Source organism: Symphalangus syndactylus, chromosome 11 (genome assembly GCF_028878055.3).
Source record: "Symphalangus syndactylus isolate Jambi chromosome 11, NHGRI_mSymSyn1-v2.1_pri, whole genome shotgun sequence".
Taxonomy (NCBI): domain Eukaryota; kingdom Metazoa; phylum Chordata; class Mammalia; order Primates; family Hylobatidae; genus Symphalangus; species Symphalangus syndactylus.
In genome coordinates, this window is record NC_072433.2 from 110,588,133 (window position 1) to 110,609,841 (window position 21,709).

Consider the following 21,709-nt stretch of genomic DNA (forward strand, 5'->3'; position numbering starts at 1 on the left):
TTTGAGACCAGCCTGGGCAACATGGCAAAACCCTGTCTCTACAAAAAATACAAAAATTAGCCTGGTGTAGTGGCATGCACCTGTAGTCCCAGCTATTTTAAGATGTGTTCGGGCCACTGCACTCCAGCCTGGGTGACAAAGTGAGACCCTGTCTCAAAAAAAAATCATAAATTAAATATTTCCTCCCCTTCCAACTATTGAGACATATGGGCTATGATAAAGGGTATTACAAATGGGAGTGTAAATTCACTTGTGAGATTGAGAATAGAAGGCATAAAAAGACATTTTGAGGACCTATGAAATGGTCATATTGTAGTTACTGGAGAACAGTGAGAGCTGAATAATTAGACTTAATTTAATTAGACTTCCAGTAATATTTATACCTAGGAAATTTAGATTTTAATAAGGTTTCTCATTTAATAATTGATTTAATTGTAACTGATTATAATATAGTATGTTTTGATGATACTCCTGTGCCATAATACAGTAGCTTTTAAACTGTAGAAATACTTTTTGATTACTGACCCAATGATACATGTACATTCATTTAAAGCCTACAAATCTTGTTAAACATGATGTATCCTTATTACATATGTATACTCCATTTTCTTTCCTGTTTGGTACTATTTTATTAAAAAAACTGTTGTCTGAGACCCATTAAATTGATTAAATGGCCCACTAATGGGCCCTGATCCACAGTTCGGAGAACATTGTTCAAACAAAACTGGGTGATAATTTTTAAAAGCTAGAAATTCCTGGGTCTTAATAGGAATGTACAAAGACATCACTGAATCAAGTTTCAAAACTATAAAGTGTTGTAGATGATAGTTACTAAATCTTTCTGGGATAAAAAAAGTTTCTGTAGTATGTAATTATAGAAATTGATCTCCATTTTTGACATTACAGTTAATGATTTAGCTTTTAAAAATAAGTGTTTATTCTTTTCTTAGACAACCACAGTTGAGCTAATGCCAGAAACCAGTAACTGGGACACTTGCTGCTAATAGAAGCATGTGATGTAACAGCTAACCATCACATCACAAATATCTTTACTGATTTAAATGTTGGAGAAGCCTGAAGACATGTATTGTAATATAATTTTTATTGAGACTGAATAAAGCATTTGAAACACTGAATGAGTCATTTCATATACTAAATTTGGAGGTTTTCATTTGAGATAACAAAGCAGTGGGAAGTCAATGCTATGACAACATTTGAGTAGAAATTTTGATTTTTAAATTTCCATTTGTTGTAAATTTATACTTGTAAACAATATTGAATAACATGCTAAACATGAAAATATACCTATAGGAACTTTCAATACTTAATACCGATATGTTCTCAGACTACTTCCTCCGTTTTATCTAGTTTGCAGTCTTAAGGAGGTCAGTTGGCTTTGTCAAGTCCTAAATTATTGGGCCATGCGGATTAGAGAATCTGATTTTCTGTTCTGTGTTTTGTAGATTCATCAGTGGTTATCAAATTAGAAGTATGCTAGTGGCCGACATTTCTATTCATTTAATCAGATTATGTCTAATGTTTTCTGTATTTAGCAGCTCATTTTTATCTTTATTAGTAGATATTACTATATCAAAATTGTAATTGTGAAAGCAAATTATTTATAGTCATTCATTCTCAAAGATAATTTTTAAAAGCATTCTTTTGAAGAATTGCTTTTGAATATAGATATTTCAATAAGTTAGTAAACTGAGAATAATTAGACTTGAAGTTGTAAATATTTTATTACCATTTATTCACACATGTAGCTTTATGCTACATTAAATGTATGCCATTTTTAGTAGTAGATGGATTAAGGTTTCAGTTAAAGAGGCAGTATCTCTTGTAAAAATAAAAATGTAAAGCCCATTACTGGTTATATACCCAAAGGACTATAAATCATGCTGCTATAAAGACACATGCACACGTATGTTTATTGCGGCACTATTCACAATAGCAAAGAGTTGGAACCAACCCAAATGTCCAACAACGATAGACTGGATTAAGAAAATGTGGCACATATACACCATGGAATACTATGCAGCCATAAAAAATGATGAGTTCGTGTCCTTTGTAGGGACATGGATGAAACTGGAAACCATCATTCTCAGTAAGCTATCGCAAGGACAAAAAACCAAACACCACATGTTCTCACTCATAGGTGGGAATTGAACAATGAGAACTCATGGACACAGGAAGGGGAACATCACGCTCCGGGGACTGTTGTGGGGTGGGGGGAGGGGGGAGGGACAGCATTAGGAGATACACCTAATGCTAAATGACGAGTTAATGGGTGCAGGAAATCAACATGGCACATGGATACATATGTAACAAACCTGCACATTGTGCACATGTACCCTAAAACCCTAAAGTATAATAAAAAAAAAAAAATGTAAAGCAGTATAAGTAACTATGTTACAAAAAATTGTAATCAGGGGTTATTTCTGTGAATCTTCTCTCAGTAGTTTTTATTTTAATGGGTGCCTAATTTTTAAGTTTTCAAGATGCATTTTTCCATTCTCTTCCTGTAATTTTTGAATCTAAAGCTTCTGTGAGGGAAATTTTCAGTTTTTACCATTGACTGCATCTGCAGGTATAATACAATATTAAGATTATTCTTAATTTTTAAGAATATTTAGGTATTTTTAGCAACTGTTATAATATTAAGGTATTTTTAGCAACTGGTATAATTTTAATGTACACTCTGAATTTTGTAGCTAATTCTATTTCTAATCATATTTTTGTTTTTGCCTGAGTACTAGAAAGTGCAAAAATACATTTGCTTTGAATGGGTACTGAAACTCATGGTATATTAGTATTACATAGTTTTATTTCTATGATCATTTTACTTCTCTGCTGATTTCTTTATGTAAATCTTTTCTTCATCCTTTTTGTAGTGCATGTATTACAAAGTGCCCTAAATAATTTTTTATAACAACGTTGGCTTTTAAAGTGCTGATATTACTTAAGTTTTTAGGATGGATTGCTTCTAAGAATATATTTATAAAGCAGTTCAGTGAGAAAATAACAGTATTCTTTTCGGTGGTTCTTAACTTTTTTTTAAGATCACATAATCTTTTGATACAAACCTGTTGAAAACTATGGATTTTCTCTTTAGAAAATTCTCAGGAAGTCTATGGATTTCAGGTTAAGAACTCCACAGCTCTCTCCACTATTATTGATGGAGTCTGTTTTCATTAAAAGTAAGCAAACAAAAGCAAAAACTGATTTGTAGAGGCACTTTGTACTGTTAAATTTTTTGAAATATTCTTCTCAAATTTGACAGTGTTTTTTAGTTATCTTTAGGATGCAAGTTACTCATTTGTTGATAGTAGAATTAATAGGTCTATTAAATTAATGCCCGTATATGGAAAAGAAATATAAGCAATAGTCTCTTGCCCTTTATTTCATAGTCTTTTAATTTTTCAGTAGATAGAACCAGATTTAGTTATTTCGGTTTTAAATGCTTCAGGTGGTTACTTTTATGAATTCTAAAAAATAAGTATACACTTTTCTCTTTGATACTATGTCAAATTTTTGTATTATCTTTTAATTCTCCACTAAGAATGAAATTTTAGCTCACATACTCCCACTTTCCCTTCTGTCTTTAAATGTTTGGGTAGTTATTAAGTTTACTTCACCTATTACTTACCGTTGACACTTTAAATAATGTTGTCCATTTCTTGTTCTAGTAAATTTTTAGGTTATCTCTTAACTCTGTACTTTGCAGGATGCGGATATTCTTGCCCCGTCCTTCCTTTTACCTTACCTATTCCCCATTAACAGCTGAGCGTCTGTCAGTTTCAATTGTAGTATTATTTTAACACTGTCAAGGTTGGTTAAATTTATATTTTTGCATGACTTTTATCTTGCATTTTTTCTTTTTGCTAAGATTGAATTTAAACGTTGAAAATCCGTTATCTATCGTACAGTATTATGACAAGGTTTTGAATCAAGTAGTATGATAGAGTTGCTTTTCTTTCCTTCTTAACATTCTGAGGTCCCTTTTGGCCCCAGCTTAGAAAAATTTTCTTTTATGATTTCTTTTTCTTAATTTTCTCTGTCCTCCCTATTAATTTTTATTATTAGTTGGAAGTTGGAGGTATTGGGTTGTTTCCGTCTTTTTTTCTTTATTTTTTAATGTCTTTACATTTTGGTTTTAAATATTAGGATTATTCCCCCCCTTTGTTTTTGTTTATTCCATTTAATGCAGCATTATTTTCTTATTATATTTATGTGTTATTATACTTCTCGAAAGCCCTTAGGGGCTAATTGTTTCAATTTTTGCTTCTATTTTTAAAGTTCTCTTCTGTTCTTCATATGATCTGCTTTCCCCAGAGGTTTTTTTCCTTTTTTTATTTGTTTTGGAAGAGGGTGTTTTTCATACTGTTAGCTTTCCTGATGTATCTAGTGGTGCTTGATTGTCAGTTTATATTTGTGATTGAGGGACTAGGCTAATATTTCTGGGTAAATGCTTTAGGTTTCTTTTGCTGTTCTGTTTTCTCAGCTGTTTTTTTTCTTCATAAAGTTCTTGGGATCCTGTACACGGATGGGGCTTATTGACTAGAAATGTTTAGAGACAGAAATAACTCATTTATTCATCTACAGTATGTATTAACTGTCCTAGGTGTCAGGCAGTGTGCTAGGTTCAGGGACATAAAGTTACATATACTAGAGCCCTTGTCATCAAATACAACAGGCAATTATAAAACTGCATATAATATAAGAATCCCCTTAGAAATTTCCAAGTCTAATCCTTCTATTTTATAATTATTAAAATGAGCTTAGACAGATTAAGTGTCTTGCTCAATGCTGTACGACTACACAGGAGCTAAATGGGATTCCAGGACTACTTTTGTTTAATTCTATGTTTTTTATAATAGTACTTAGCCTAGCAAGCAGCATTAAAGAGGTCTAGAAGCAGCTATCAAGGATGCTAAGACCTGGGAGAATTGGTGTGTTGGAGCAGGATGCAAAGCTTGGGACTTAGGTATAAGAGAAGGTTATGCTACCTTATATAATACTCAATCTTAGAAAATCAGAGCTAGAGATTTTTCTTGAGGGCTTGAAGAAATAAGCAGGCATTTTGGAGAAGCCCACATGGCAAACTATAGGTAGCTTCTAGAAACTCTAGGCAACCTCTAGAAACTGAGGGTGGCCTCCATCTGACGGCCAGCAAAAAGCTGGGGTTCTCAGTTATACACTGCAAGCATATGAATTCTGCCCACAGTCTGAAGGAGCTTGGAAGAGGATTTTTTCCCCACTTGAACCGCCAATACATTGAATACAGCCTGAGCAGATCACTTAGCTAAGCTGTGCCCAGGCTTTGATCCACAGAGACTGCGAGATAATAAGTTTGTGTTGTTTTAAACCTCTAAGATTTTAATAAGTTGTAACACAGTAATAGAAAACTAATACATTTGGTCATGTCCAAGTGTGTTGTGTTGTTCAGCATAGTGCCATTGTATAATAAACGCAATGCTCTCTCATCTAATTTGAGAACAAATAACACTCCACTGTGCTTTAAAAGCACGACCGTGCAAGTCCACTTTCTCTATTGGTTTTGACATGATCATATGCATTGGTAATAAAAAATAAGTACGATGTAGGGGTAGGTTATGTGTGTGGCACTACTGTCAAGTTATAACTGTGCCACTGCTATGATTCTCTGAGCAGCAGTGTGAAGTGATAAGAGCACCACATATGGTCTCTGTCACAACTGTTCAACTCTGCTCTTGTAGCACAAAAGCATCCATAACAACATGTAAACCAATTAGCATGGATTCCTATACCATTTTATTTATGAAGACTGAACTTGGATTTCTTATCATTGTCACATATTATAAAATGTTATTCTTCTTATAATCCCCCGCCCCCAACTATGTAAAAATGTAAAGACTATTCGTAGGTCCAAGGTTCTATAAAAATAGGCAAATAGCTTGCAGGCTGTAGTTTCATGACTCCTGGTATAGACAAACATGTAGGCAATTCTAATACTGCTTGATAGGTGCTATGATAGGGAAAATACTATAACATACTAAGACTCTTACTAAGAAAATATTTTAATTAAAATTCTAATTTGTTGAAAGTATTTTTGAAAAGTGAAAAAAAAATTATTACAAGTTTATGAACAGTTGCCTGAATGTACTAAACTAGATGGAATAAAATAGGAAATGGCTTAGTTTCTCCCTAACCACTGTTGTTATCTACATCTTTTATTATTTTCACTTCCCGAATCATGAATGATATCCTAGTCCATTTTCACTGATTTCTTGTCCTGTATCTTTATAAGAATAGTTCTATTTTCTCAATGGATCACTTTTCAGATATCAAAATGACCTGTTCAAATTTTGATGTTCAATTTTAAGCTGACTCATCACTTCTTTCTGCCTCTCTCTCCCTCCTAGTTTCAGACTTGGCACTTGACTCTGGAGCCTCTCTTCTTTCTTCCATTCTCCCATTCATTAGCTGCCCCTTGCTCCTCTGGAGTTCATGTGGGGGGAAGGAATAGGAAAGGGAAAAGGCAGAAGTCCTTTATGTGCTTTTAAATGCTTTTATTGTGGAACAGTTTTGGTTTTCCAGAGGCTTCATATGGACCTCTTATGTAAAATGAACCAACCCACCTACACATATTTCTATACATAAGTATTTATATGCATGCACAAGCATTAAAAGCTTTGGAGCATACACATCGAATGAAAAGATTATAATGATTCTCTCTGACAAGTGCAGGTGGGATGGAAGACAAGGGGTATGGCTATCCCAAGGTATATTTTTACTTCATTGTAATATTGGAATTCTTATTACATGTAACATACTTTTTTTGATATTTGATTACTTAAATGAAAAGCTATATATTTAAAATAACATGAAAATTTGCCAAAAGAAAATTATTTCCTTCTAAATTGAAAAAATATGAAGGGCTTTTTTTTTTTTTTTTTTAAAAAAAAAAAAAGCTGCTTAAAGCTAGATAGGAGGAATTAGTTCTAGTTTTCCATACCACTGTAGGGGGACTATAGTTAACAGTAATGAATAGTTTCAAATAGCTAGAAGGAGTATATTGAATGTTCCCAGCACAAATAAATCATAAATGTTTGAGATGATGCCTATGCTAATTACTCTGATGTGATCACTATATAGTATGTGTATTGAAACATCACCATGTACCCCATAAATATGTACAATTATATGTCAAATAAAACTTCTAAAATAAAATATTAAGTTCATTAACTGTTAAAAAAGTGGCATTAAAAAGAAGAAATAATCCTATTAGTGGGCAAAGGACATGAATAGACATTTTTCAAAAGAAGATATACACATGGCCAATGGCATATGAAAAAATATTCAGCATCACAAATCATCAGGGAAATGCAAATTAAAACCACAATGAGATATCATCTTTCTTCAATCGTAATGACTGTTACTAAAAAGACAAAAAATCACAGATGTTGGCGAGGATCCAGAGAAAAGGGAACTCCTATACACTGTTGGTGGGAATGTAAATTAGTACAACCTATATGGAAAACAGTATGAAGACTTCTCAAATAACTGAAAATAGAACTACCACTGGATCCAGCAATCTCATTACTGGGTATCTACTCAAAGGAAGAGAAATCAACATATCAAAAAGATGCTTGCACTCCTACGTTTATGGCAGCACTGTTCACAATAGCCAAGATATAGAATCAACCTAAGTGCCCATCAAAGGATGAATGTGTAAATAAAATGTAGTATATATACATAATAGAATACTATTCAGCCATAAAACAGAATGAATCATGTCTTTTGCAGCAACGTGGATGGAACTGGAGGTCATTATCTTAAGCTAGGAACAGAAAGTCAGATATCACATGTTCTCACTTATAAGTGGCTACTAAAAATGTTTATACATGGACTTAGAGAGTGGAATGATAGACAGTGGAGACTTGGAAGGGTGAGGGGGTGGGAGGGAGTAGAATGATGAGAAACTAATTAGTGGGTACAATGTACGTGTTTTGGGTGATGGTAGAAGCCCTGAGGTTGACCATATGCAATCTATGTATGTAACAAAATTGTACATGTACCCCATAGATTTGTACAAAAACAAAAGTAGCATTTTAAGGTAAGTTTTATAGTAATGGTATACTGGGGAAAACATACATGTTGAGATGAAACATGCAGTTTTTTGTGTGTGTATGGGGGCAGTTTTTAAAAATCATATTTTGAGATGCAATTTAGATACAATGCATAGATTTTAAATATAGTTTGATGAATTTTGGCAAATGTATATATCCATGTAATTTCCTCCCAATTAAGATATAGAACATTTCTTTCCTCCAGAAAGTTTCCTCATGACATTTTACAGTCAAATTTCCTACCACCCTACTTAACCGCTGATAGGATTTCTATCACCACAGCTTAGTTTTGCTGATTCTAGAGCTAAATATAACTAGAATCACGTAATAGGTAATTGTTTATGCCTGACTTCTTTTACTCAGTCTGATATCTGAGAAATTCACCATATTGTTGCATGTATCAGCAGTTCGTTCCTTTTTAATGCTGAGTAGTCATCTATTATATGACTATACCAATTTGTTTATTCTTCTGTTAATGCACATTTGGATTGTTTCCAATTTTTGACTATAAGTGAGGCTGCTGTAAACATTAGTGTGCAAGTCTTTTTGTAAACATACATTTTTATTTCCTTGGGTAAACATCTAGGAGTGGCATTGCTAGGTCATAGGATAGGTGTATATTTTACTTTATAAGAAACTATCAACCTTTTTTCCAAAGTCATACTATTTTTTACTCCCACCAGCACTTTTTTGAGAGTTCCAGTTCTTCGTTCTTACCAACACTTGATGTTGTCAGTCTTTTAAATGTTAGCTATTTTAGTGGCTGTGAAATGGTATTTCATTATGGTTTTAATTTATATTTGCATGACAAGTAATGATATTGAGCAGTGCTTCATATGTTTTATGGCAATTTGTATGTATTCTTTGTGAAAAGAGTCTGTTCACATCGTTTCTATATTTAAAAAAAATAGAGTTGTTCAGTGAGAACACATGGACACAGGGAGGGGAATATCACACACCGGGGCCTGTCGGGGAGTTGGGGGCTAGGAGAGGGATGGCATTAGGAGAAATACCTAATGTAGATTACGGTTTGATGGGTGCAACATACCACCATGGCGCATGTATACCTGTGTAACAAACCTGCACATTCTGCACATGTATCCCAGAACTTAAAGTATAATAATTTTTTAAAAAGTTGTTTTTCTTATTGTTCAGTTGCAATGTATTTATACACACTCATATAAAATAATTTAGCCCATTCTGAAGTGTTTGTATTTGTTTTTTAAAGCTGTCATTTGATGAGAAATGATTAATTTTGATGACTCTATTAAGGTTTTTAATGATTAGTGATTTTAGCGTCTTCTAAGAAATTTTGACTTACCTTAAGATAGCAAAGACACCCCTCTTTATGGTTCTGGTATTTGTATTTAGGTCTATGATCTATTTCAAATTATTATTTTTTAAAAATGCATTTTTGTAGAGACGGGGTTTTGCTTTGTTTCTCAGCCTGGCCTGGCCTCAAACAATCCTCCAGGCTTTGCCTTCCAAAGTGCTGGAGCTATAGGCATGAGCCACCACGCCTGGTTGTGGGTTGAATTTTGTCAAATGTAATCTCTTATCTGTAGAAATGATCCCACTGGGCTGTAATGCCAGTACTTTGAGAGGCTGAGGCGGGTATATTGCTTGAGCCTAGGGGTTTGAGACCAGCCTGGGCAACATGGCAAAACCTTGTCTGTACAAAAAAATAATTAGCTGAGTGTGGTGGTGTGTGTCTGTGGTCTCAGCTACTCAGGAGGCTGGAGTGGGAAAATCACCAGAGCCTGAACAAGTCGAGGCTGCAGTGAGCTGTGATTGTGTTAATGCACTCCAGCCTGGGTGAAAGAGCAGATTAAAAAAAAAAAAAAAAAAAAGAAAAGATTATCCCTGTGGGTTTTCTTTTTTCTGTTAGTTTGGTGGTACATCGATTTCAAATGTTAAGTCAGTGGTACATTTCTAGTATTAAACTCTGTTTGATTATTATTTGTTAAACTTTCTACATATTTGCTTATGTTGTGAAGAATTTTTGTATCTATGCTCACGAGAAATGCAGGTTTAATTTTCTTTGCTGGATTTGTTTTTGTCAGGCTTTTGGATTAGGATTGTGCTGATCTCACAAAGTAAATTGATTATTCCTGTGTCCTGAAAGAGCTTTAGAACAGTATTACTTTTTCCTAATATTTGATAAAATTTGCCAGTGAAATCATCTTTATGGGAATACTTTTTCTAATAGATTAAGTTTTAAAAATAGATATGGAACTTTTGATATTTTGTTTCACCTTGTGTCCCTGTGTTACACTTTTCAAGGGATTTGTCCATTTCATCTGTATTAAATTTATTGGCCTAAAGTTACTCATAGTCCTTTGTCCTTTAGTATTTGTAGGATCATTTTGATATCCCTTCTTTCATTGTTCTTATTGGTAATTTGTATATTCTCTTTTGTTCTTGATCATTTTTGCTAAGAGTTAGAAATTTCGTTGACCTTTTTCAAAGAATCAGTTTTTGTCTTTATTTTTTCTATTGTGGTGTATTTTCTGTTTTGTTGATTTTCCTCTCTGGATAATTTCTTTGGAAATTATTGACACTTTATTCTGCTTTATCCAGTTTGCCATTGAGTGTATCTAGTGAAGTTTTTCATTTCAGATATGACAGTTTTTATTCGAGGGTCTCTTTTTTTTTTCTCTTTGTTTTGGTATTTTTCCGTTTATCAGCTGAGAATTCCTGTTTTTGCTCATTAAGACTATATTTTCCCATAAGTCTATATTAGTAATAACTCTATTGAAGTACTTCCTCAACTCTTGTCTGATTTGCTTTTTTCCCTAGCTATTTTAAGAAGAAGGTCCAGATCACCGATTAAAAAGTTCTTCTCTAATATAGGCATTTAAAGCTTCTAGTTTTCTGCTAAGTATTAGAATTGCAAAGTAGATTTTTTTCTAATTTCTCTTGGATTTTTTTTTTCAACTCATGAATTATTTAAATGTGTGCTTAATTTTCAAATTTTGGGACTCTTCTAGATGCTATACAGCTATCGGTTTCTAATTTATTTTTTATTTTTTGTTTTTTTGAGACAGTGTCTCGTTCTGTCGCCCAGGCTGCAGTGCAATGACCTGATCTTTGCTCATTGCAACCTCCGCCTCCCAGGTTCAATCGGTTTTGCTGCCTCAGCCTCCCGAGTAGCTGGGACTACAGGCATGCACCACCATGTCTGGCTAATTTTTGTATTTTTAGTAGAGATGGGATTTAACCATGTTGGCCAGGCTGGTCTCAAACTTCTGACCTCAAGTGATAGATACCCATCTTGGCCTCCCAAAGTGCTGGAATTATAGGCATGAGCCACCAAGTCTGGCGATTTCTAATTTAATTCTATTTTGACCAAATATACTCTGTAATATTTTAGTTACTTGAGATTTAAATTATAGCACAGCATATGATCTTTCTTGGTGAGCATTTAAAGGGAATTTTATTTTGCGGTATCTTATACATGGCAGTTAGCTCAAGGTAGTTGATGGTATTATCTAGATCTGCCATACACATACTGATATTTTATCGTATACCTTGTTGATTACTGAAATCATGCTATTAAAAAATTTTTAAAAATGATTGCCTTTTTTCTTTTTAGTTTTGTTTTGCCTCATTTTGCTCATTCATATTTATAGTTTTTATGTCTTTCTGTTGAATTGATATTTTTATCATTATGAAATGCACCTCTGTAAATTTGGAGATAATCCTTTGTTTTGATGTCCAGTTTGTATGATAATATGATAGCCTCGCAAGCTTCTTATATGTGCTATTTACACAGTATATCTTTTTCTATTATTTAACTTTCAGTCTATCTGTATATTTGTATTTGTTTGTTTATTTATTTTGAGACAGGGTCTCATTCTGCTGCCCAGGCTGGAGTGCAGTGGCACAATCTCGGCTCACTGCAACCTCTGCCTCCCAGGTTCAAGCCATTCTCCCACCTCAGCCTCCCAAGTAGCTGGGACTACAGGTGTGCGCCGCCACTCCCAGCTTGTTATTTTTGTATTTTTGGTAGAGACGGGCTCTCACCATGTTTCCCAGGCTGGTTTTGAACTCCTGAGCTCAAGCGAATCACCTACCTGTGCCGCCCAAAGTGCTGGGATTACAATTGTGAGCCACTGCTGTGTCTTTGTATTTAAAATAGTTTCTTGTAAACAGTTTGTAGTTGAGTCTTGCTTTTTTATGTAGTCTGACAATTTTTTTCTTTTTGGGGGAAAATCTGGTCTATTTCATTTTATGTATGTTTTAAAGTCCACTGTCTTGCTATTTGTTTTACTTTATCTTGTATGTCTTTTGTTTCTCTTCTGTTGTTTCAACCAAGTAATGTTTAGTCTTCTATTTTATTTCTTGTACTGGTTTTTTAGCTATTCCTATTGTAACTAAATTTTTATTGTTTGAACTAGGTATTAAAATGTGCATTTTAACTTATCATTGGCTACCTAGAATTAATATGGAACCACATAATTCTTCACAAATATAATATTTTCCCCATCTGTTTTCTTTTTAATTTATATATTTAACAAATAAAAGTTATATATATTTATTGTATAGAACATGATATTTTGAAATAAGTATACATTGTGGAATAGCTAAATAGAGCTAATTAACATATGCATTACCTCACATTTTTTTTTGTGTGTGGTGAGAAGACTTAAAATCTTCTCTCAATAATTTTCAAGAAGGAATCTTAAAACAGTGTCCTTCCATTTACAACTCCCCCTCCTTGCCATTTATGTTGTCATATATTTTACTTCTACCTGTTATATATGACACTAAGAAATTGTTTATGCTTTAATAGTAATTTATCTTTAAAGGAAATGAATACTCATGCATTTCCTAATTTCAGTGCTCTTGATTTCTTCTTAAAGTTTCAAGTTTCTATCTGGTATTATGTTATTTACTTCAGCTTAAAGGACTATTTTAAAAGCATTTCTTGTTGTGCAGGTCTGCTGACAACTAATTCTCAGCTTCCCTTCATCCAAAAATGGCTTTTTTTCTCCTTGTTTTGAAGAATAATATTACTGGATGTAGAATTCCGAATTGATCAACACCTGTGGCAAAAAGAGGGGAAAAATAATTCTAGATTGAAAGTTTTTATTCCCCCTTTTATTGCTTTGAAAATATCCTTCCATTTTCTTTTGGGCCTCCATTGTTTTTGATAAGAAGTTAGTTCTGCTGTATGTCATGTGTATTTTTTTCTCTCTCTGATTTCAAGATTTTTAAAATTTTTGGATTTTAGCAGTTTAACTGTGATATGCCTAGATTTAGTGTGTGTGTGTGTGTGTGTGTGTGTGTGTTTTACCAAATTTGGGGAGTTTTTAGCTATTATTCGATTTTTTTTTCCTCCCTCTTCTTTTTCTCCGGTTAAATAAGACTCTAACAGCTATTTACTAGTGTTAAAGTCGTGTCTTCTAATTCAAACATCGGGGTCATCTTGGGGTCTGTCTCCTGTGACAGCTTTGTTTCTTGACCATGGGTTACATTTGATGATGCTTTACATGTTTGGTAATTTTTAGTTGTGTCATGGATATTGGAAATTCAGTGTTGTTGAGAGTCTGGCTTTTTGTCTTTTTGAGACTTGAGTTTTGTTCTGGAATACAGTTAATGTGTTCAGAGCTACTCTGAATCCTATTTAGGTTTAGTTTTAGACTTCAGTTGGGACAGTTTAGAGTAGGCCTTATGTTGCGTATGGTGCTTACTTTTAAGAGTTTTTGTGGCGTCTGAGCTGAATGCCTGGGATATTAGTGAGGTTCTTCTACTATGACTGAATAGGAACTTTAGAGTCTCTCAGTTCTGTGCAGCTTCTAGTGTCTCCATTCTTCATTTAACACTGTAGTAACTATTTTCTGCTGGGCTTTTTCTGACTATTCCCTTGTACACATGTAGCCTTCTGCCCTACTGCCACCTTACCCCACCACTCCACTGCAAAACTCCTTCATTTTTGATACTGTGTACTACAAATTCCATTTACTTCAGCAGCTGCAAATTCTGATCTGTGATCACTGTGTGTTGCCTGAGCCTCACCTCCTTGTGCTGTGGTCAGGAAATTGCTCCTAGCCAGAGAGGTTGGATGAAGGTGCGACTCACCTTTTGTGTTTTTTCTAAGGGATCACAGTCTGTACTGCCTTTTATTTGTTGCTTAAAAACAGGTGCTTCATATGTTTTGTCCAGCTTTCTACCTGTTTACAACAGGCAGAGATGTTCAGAATAGTTACTGTGTCATGGCTAGAAGCAGAGTAAACAGGAACTCACAGTTTCATCTGCAAATAAGAATATGGCAAATAAAACAAGAAACTTCATAAATAGATTGAGTGTTAGGACTAATTGTGGAATCCTAATTAGGGAAAAGGAGTCAGGCTGGTGGGAGCAGGGGAGCGTAAAAAGAAAAAAGCAGATAAGCTGTAAGTCTGCCTTTCTTCATAGTCCAGGACACATAGCCCTCCTGTGCAAAAAACTCACAGTCTTCCTGTGTCCAACTTACCACCAGACCCTCTGCTAATAGAAAAATGCAGGTTAGCTCACTGCAACCTTGGCATTATCAGTACTGCACATAGCCCTCTCCAGCACAAGAATGATCCTATAAAATCCCCATCAAGCCTTGGTCTCTTTTCAGTTAGCTCCTTTCTTGCTCATCTGCCCATTGCTTTCTTGCAAAGTGTTTTCCTACTTTTTCTAATAAGCCTGCCTTTCTTTACCAACTGTCTTGGTAAATTCCCTTATTGCCTACACCACCGGCTCCGGTTAGTCACTACTTGTAACAGTAGTTGCATATTTGGGGAGTTGCTGAAAACTAATCAGAAAATACTGTTCGTTTCAACTCTTGTTATGGTTGCATTATATAATTAGAAAATTTCTGTAATAGGAATAAGTATTTGATATCAATCCTTGTTTCTTCATTAGTGACTGTATTTTGAATTTATAACTTCTTTAATAGCAACGAATGAGAGCCCACTCAAATTGTTCAAACAAAAGTAGGGAAATCCTGTAAAGGTGCAGAATTACCACAGAATTAAGGTACATTTGATCACTGCAATTCCCTGAGAATATGAATGGGGCAGACTCTTCCAAAAGCCTTGAAAAATATTTTGAGCTTTAATGTTTTTATCCGTATGTTAGAAATTTAATATGTAATTTCTGCATGATAAGGTTGATGCCTGTCAACATTTCACAGTCTTGTGAAATTACATTTATGTTTTTAAGGCCCAGGTTAAATGTTATATAAGAATTAATTGTTTTCTTTGAGGGATAGGAAGAATGTTCTTGATATTGTCAGTTCTATGCTCCAATCCCATGTGTAATTATAAGGTAATATTTGAATAAATGAAAATCATATGATAATATATATTTTAAAAAGACTTTGAAAATTATTAAGTATATGAACATGGGGAATATATTTTTATTAAGGTATTTTATTTTTATAATTCATTCTCTTTCTACTTTTAAATTGAAAATCTGATGTTGACTTACTGGAATTTTTTGAGTACTTTTTGTCTAATTGAGGTAATTTTAAGTTGAGAGGTTTATATTAGTGAATGTATGTTGATTTATGAAACAGTATAATTTTGTTCCTTTTTTTAATTTTTAAGAAGTAATTGAATCCCTGATATCTTTGTTTCATATCTTTGTTATTAAGGTATATAAATAAAGGGTAGTGGTTAACTTAAAAGTATACTGTGGTTTGATTTCAATGGGCATCAAGAGATAGCAGTAATTCTCGCCTAAGCTTTTGTTATGTTGTCTAATTTCCCAGACATGTATTTTAAAATTCTTAGTTGACTAATTTCCTTTTCTTAATATTCTAGCTCTCTATCAATATCAGCTCACATCATTGAAAAGATAATTTTGAAGACATGTTTTGCTGAAAAGACACTAAGAAAAATTTTACGAATGGGATGAACATGCTCCAGTTAATTGACTACCTACTGCAATTTGAATGTTAACGTTACCCATCTGGAACAGTTACCTAGTGATGTACCTATTTTCACAATACCCTGTTTCAGTGTGCTTGTCTTGATTAAAGAATTCAAAGTGGAGTACCGCAAACTTGATATGGAAAATAAAAAGAAAGACAAGGACAAATCAGATGATAGAATGGCACGACCTAGTGGTCGATTGGGACACAACACTCGAGGAACTGGGTCTTCATCGTCTGGAGTTTTAATGGTTGGACCTAACTTTAGAGTTGGAAAAAAAATTGGATGTGGCAATTTTGGAGAATTACGATTAGGTAAGACTATTTTGTTTATTCCATTATGTTAGAAACATTTTAAAAATTGGAAGATACTTTTTAATGAAAATGATTTAGTTATTTAATTGTTTAGTTGTTTAATGGTTGTGGTAATTTTAAAGAATACAGATGTTGGAAATTTCTTTTTTAGTTGTATTTTCATGTGTAAGAAATTCCCTAGTATAGGAATGTCTACTTTAGCCATCCAGAGATTGACCATCCAGATTATGAGAAAACAAACAATTAAATTAAAATAGCCCAGTAGGCTGAAATAGCTGCCAGTAAAGCCTTTGCTGTGTTCTTTAGGAATGATATTTAGGCTACTTTTTCAGATTCAAAAATGTTTAGTAATTGATAACTTTTGGGGCATGGGTATGGCTTAAAGTCAAGTTAATATACTGAAACTGCATGCAATTAATGAAATTTACATCACTGTAATTTAATTTTTTCCTTTTACCCTTCCTTCTGCCCCAAGTATGTTTGGGGTGGGGCTCAGGAGTCTATATTCTTAACAAGGGGCTCAGAGTATTGATTCAGGTTATTATAATTAGGCAGGTTTGCCAAACACTGGTCTAATTAAGCTTCCTAACTCTATATTCAAGGCAATTGGAACTCAGTGAGGGAACGTTAATTGTCAGATGTTCACAATAATTGAATGACAAGCTCAGGATCAAAATCTAGGTCTTTTAACTTCCAATACAGTTATGGGGTGGTATGGTTATAATGGTTGTATAGAAGTCAGTATTCAGGCACCAGGAGGGCTCTGGTCAGTGGACCACCAAAAGTGAACTTTAGAGGTAAAAAGAAAATTTGACTTCTCAATTTCTTTTAGATTCAATCTTGCTGCTAGAAATAAATCCAATTTTATGTTTATCTATTCAACTACTTCTCCTTTTCATCTTGTGAAGTACCCTAATTTGTAGTGACTCCTTCATCTTACTAGTTTTGGAAAGTTGATACACAGTAAATATTTGAATGAAGCAAGCCGATAAAAGGCAATGATATAGTTTATACATACTTGTTACATGATGTGGCTGGCAGACTCACATTTAGTAGAGACTCAAATATTTGAAAAGGTGAATGTTTTATGTTTTATTATTTGAAGGGTATTTAATTAGATACTTTGAAATTCTTAAATTGTTTCAGACTTTGGAGTTAGAGAAAACATTATTTACGTGTTTGTAATCTGTTATTATTGTGTATAATTCTCAGCAACATCCATCCATTACTTATTACATATTTATCATGTACCAGGCATGATTAGACATTGATAATATGCTGGGAAAATATAAAATATAGTGCCTATGGAACAGATAAGTCGTTTAACCACTCAGGGCCTTACGTTTTTCTTTATATCAGGATTATTTCCACTTCCTAGGTTATTGTGAGGATTAAATTTAGATGATACTGTAAAAAGAACAACACTATACTTGCATATACTTTGGCCATTTTTATTCGGAATCCGATTCATATAATTTATTTCAAAATAACTACACACACACAGATACATATGTATTTGTGTGAATACACACACATATATACACACACGGCACATGTATATAGATATGTATGTGTGTGTGTGTGTGTATTCACACAAAGCTAGTTGACCATTTTAACAAGGGCAATATGAGAAATATGAGAAACTGTATGTACCATATACTGAAGGTATATATGTCATATACTGAAAAAGAGGTAAAACACCCCTTTCTTTTGTAGTCTGTGAATAAGCAGGAATAGGATTATGGTAGCTTTTTAGTATATCTGTCTGTCTATTCTATCTAATTTGTGCATGGGTCTTTGATGTGTGTGTATATATATCTGTGTATATTTATTTAAATTTATTTAAATATATTATCTCTATGTTATATGTATACTTATATATGCGTAGAGCTAATTTAATCATTTATTGTTCCTTTTTCATAGACTTCTAAAAGGATATTTTACTGCTTTTTCAAAAAGCCTCAGATGGTTTCTTCGTTAAGAAAATGTTATTATGAGCATTAATCTTTCTATACCTGGATAAACACTAATGTTAAAAGCTGGCTTATATTCTTAAAGTACTTTCTTTAAAACCTCATTAATAGATACATCTTGAACATTTGATTACTGGTAACTGAAATTTTATATGGTTAGTATTGGGTAAGAAAGACTATAAGGTATACATGTTATAGGTAAGTGATTTTCAATAAAGGTGCTGTTGGTATTTTGGGCTGGGCAGTTCTTTTTTGGGGTAGAAGACTGTCCCAGACATTGCAGGGCATTTAAAACTTGAGACTTGTGGTGCTTGGCATGGTGGCTCACATCTATCATCCCAGAACTTTGGGAGACCAAGGCAGGAGAGTGGCTTGAGGCCAGGAGTTCAAGACCAGCCTCTGCAACATAGTGAGAGCCTATCTCTACAGAAAATTTAAAAATTAGCCAGGTGTGATGGTGTGTATGCCTATAGTCCTAGTTATTCAGGAGCCTGAGGCAGAAGGATCACTTGAGCTGAGGAGTTTAAGGTTGCAGTGAGCTATGATTGTGCCACTGCATTCTAGCCTGGGTGACAGAGTGAGACTCTGTCTCAAAAAAAAAAAAATGGCCATGAGATTAAAAAAAAAGGTAAACATTTAAAATAATAATTTTAAATTGTATTTATTTATTTGCTTTCAAATTTAAATACATGCGTTTAGCATTTTTATCTGGATTCTGTTTTTTGTTTAAAATGAACAGTCAGGTGTGGTGGGGCATGCCTGTAGTTCCACTTACTGGAGTGGAGTGGCTGAGTTAGAAGGATAGCTTGATTCTAAGAGGTTGAGTCTAGCCTGGACAATATAGTGAGATCCTGTCTGTAAAAAAAATAATAATAACAATAAGGAAGGTGAATTGATGTGCAAATGCTCCTTAACTTAAGATGGGTTTACATTCCGATAAACCCATCTTAAGTTGAAATGTCATAAGTTGAAAATGGGCATTTTATAGACATAATGACATTGGAAACCCCAAAACACAATATCCAGAAAATGCTGGCAATGCAGTACGCTGTACAATATTTGTTGTTTACTCTCATGATTGTGTGGCTGACTGAGAGCGGCAGCTCACTGCACCTGCCTAGCATAGAGAGATAGTATCATACTTCATATTGCTAGTCCAGGAAAATTCAAAGTATGGTTTCTATTGAATGCATGTTGTTTTTGCATCATTATATAAAGTTGAAATATCTCAAATTGAACCATCATAGTTGAGAACCATCTGTGTTTGTAGTTTTATGTGTTGGTAGTAAGGTTTGCATTCTGCCATTGATAGATGTATTTCTAGTTTAGGCAGTCAAACTCCTAGGAATGTTTTTGACAGGCACTGAATAAGACCAAACATAGCTAGCTAAAATATAGGGTTGTATTATGTATGTATTTTTATTTTTCTGTATATTATGATGTTTTGACATCTTGAAAAACCTTTCTGGCTGGGAAGAGATTGCCCCTCCAGAGGTTAGCCAATTCTTAGAATTAGCCAAAAACTCAGCTGGGAGCATGCCTATGATATGTGCACTAACCAATCCACACCCCTTTTCTATCTGGCCCATACACCCGGGAGGCAATATTCCTCTACCTTATCTTCCCCAGGGCCAGGTACCTGGAAGCTAGAGACCCATTCTTATAGCCCAAAAGTCACTGGAATTATTCAAACTAAGTAATCCTTTACCATTTACCCTGCCCTGCCTTGCCTTTCCCTGGGAAGCCCCAGTAAATGCTTTAGCCTAGGCACTCCGCTTGCTCTTGTTTTTCTGCCACCTAACCAAAACCTAGTGTTTCCCCTGTGACCCTGTGTGGCATGCGATGTGACTTCCTGTCCAGAATTTGTAGGTATAATAACCTTTGTTTTCATGAGGGACTTTCCCTTGTACTCTGTGGCCACATCTGTCTATCATATAAAAGAGCACAGAAGAGAATATTATGTATTGCTTTATGAATAACCATACCTGAAATAAGATATTGTAACTTTTGACATAATTAAGTATGCCACAGGAGCTTCCATAACGTCTCTTATTTTTTTTTTCTTTTCTTATTCCTGCATAGCTAATAACTCCTTATTTTATGGTTTATATTTGATAGTTGCTTTGTTGAAAATTCTGCAGGCCTTATAGTATATGTATCAAATGAATATGTAGATTTGGATGGGTTCATCATTTTCATGTTTATTGATTTTTCTACTGTTTCTAACTGAAGCTATTATAAAACTTACCTGAAAAATGTAATAACTAAGGAATAGACTGTAAGATGGTATCAAAAAATTCCAGTATATAGTGGTTTCAAGCAAATAGTATATTTTCATTTCACACGACCCAGACCAGAGGGAGAAACCCGAAGGCTATCAGGGTACCTCTGCATCCTTAATATATGACTTCAGTCTCTGTGCACAAGGTGATTGCTTTAGCTGTTTCCATCTCCCAGCCAGCAAGAATAAAGAAAAAAAGGGGCAGGAGTGTATACATTCCTTTCTGGAAGTGAGGAGGAACATACTTACTGTCTACTGACATTCAGAACTTAAGTCACACGGCCACACTAGCTAAAAGAGAGGCGGGTAATGTGGGCATTCTGTAGGGGGAGAATGGCTATTGGTGGGTAAATAGTTGTTTCTGCTGTAAACATATATATGTAGTTTTTGAAGAACATAGTTTTTGATAATTACCACCCCAAATCCACAAAATTGGTAAAACTATATTTTCAAGTTTAATATGGCACAGTGCTTTACTAGAAATGTCTTTTAAAATTGGATTAAAACATCACTTAACCAGCACCAGTTTACTTGGATTTTTCTTTTAATGGGATTCTCACTACATGCACATTCCCTCCCTTTCAATCACACCATACATAAACACATACTTTGTGCATCATTTGTTTGTTTATATTTATAACAAATACTGATTAAAAGTGAGGCTGTGGCTATGCTAGGTGACAAAAATGCACTTATGTTATTGTTTAATCTTTGTTCATAATTGTGACTTCAAGTTTCAGCAAAATCTCTAGTATTCAAAAAAAGATGATCCTTTTAGGATTTAGTGCCTTCTGCTGTGACCTCAAAGGTATGAAAGCCAACAAAAATAGTACTTTTAGAGGCATTTGGTATATTTTGATTCTTTGAGATCTGTAGTTAACCTAACTTCTTGTCCTGTGAAGTTTTTTCCTTGTGTACTTGTGAATAAACATCATATACAAAATAGTTATGAAAAGATGATAATATGTTGGGGAAATACAAATTCTGTCTTGGAACTCAAAACCAGAATTGTCTTTTGTTAATATTCTTTGACATTAAGTTCTTCACTGTGAATATCATTAAGTTATTTATTGCCAAGTTTACTAGAGGAAGCCTAACTTTTCATACATAATGCATTTTT

The 21,709-nt window shown here is 34.0% G+C and overlaps 1 protein-coding gene across 12 annotated transcripts in view; it reads left to right on the forward strand.

The window, feature by feature from the left end:
• Positions 1–21,709, forward strand: part of CSNK1G3 (casein kinase 1 gamma 3) — a 106,126-nt gene that overhangs the window by 18,156 nt on the left and 66,261 nt on the right. For all 12 annotated transcript variants that reach the window (XM_055298989.2, XM_055298986.2, XM_055298988.2 and 9 more), the window contains exon 2: positions 15,911–16,335. In XM_055298989.2, coding sequence (XP_055154964.1) covers positions 16,158–16,335 — 178 coding nt within the window. In that variant the 5' untranslated portion in view covers positions 15,911–16,157. The remainder of the gene's footprint in view (positions 1–15,910; positions 16,336–21,709) is intronic.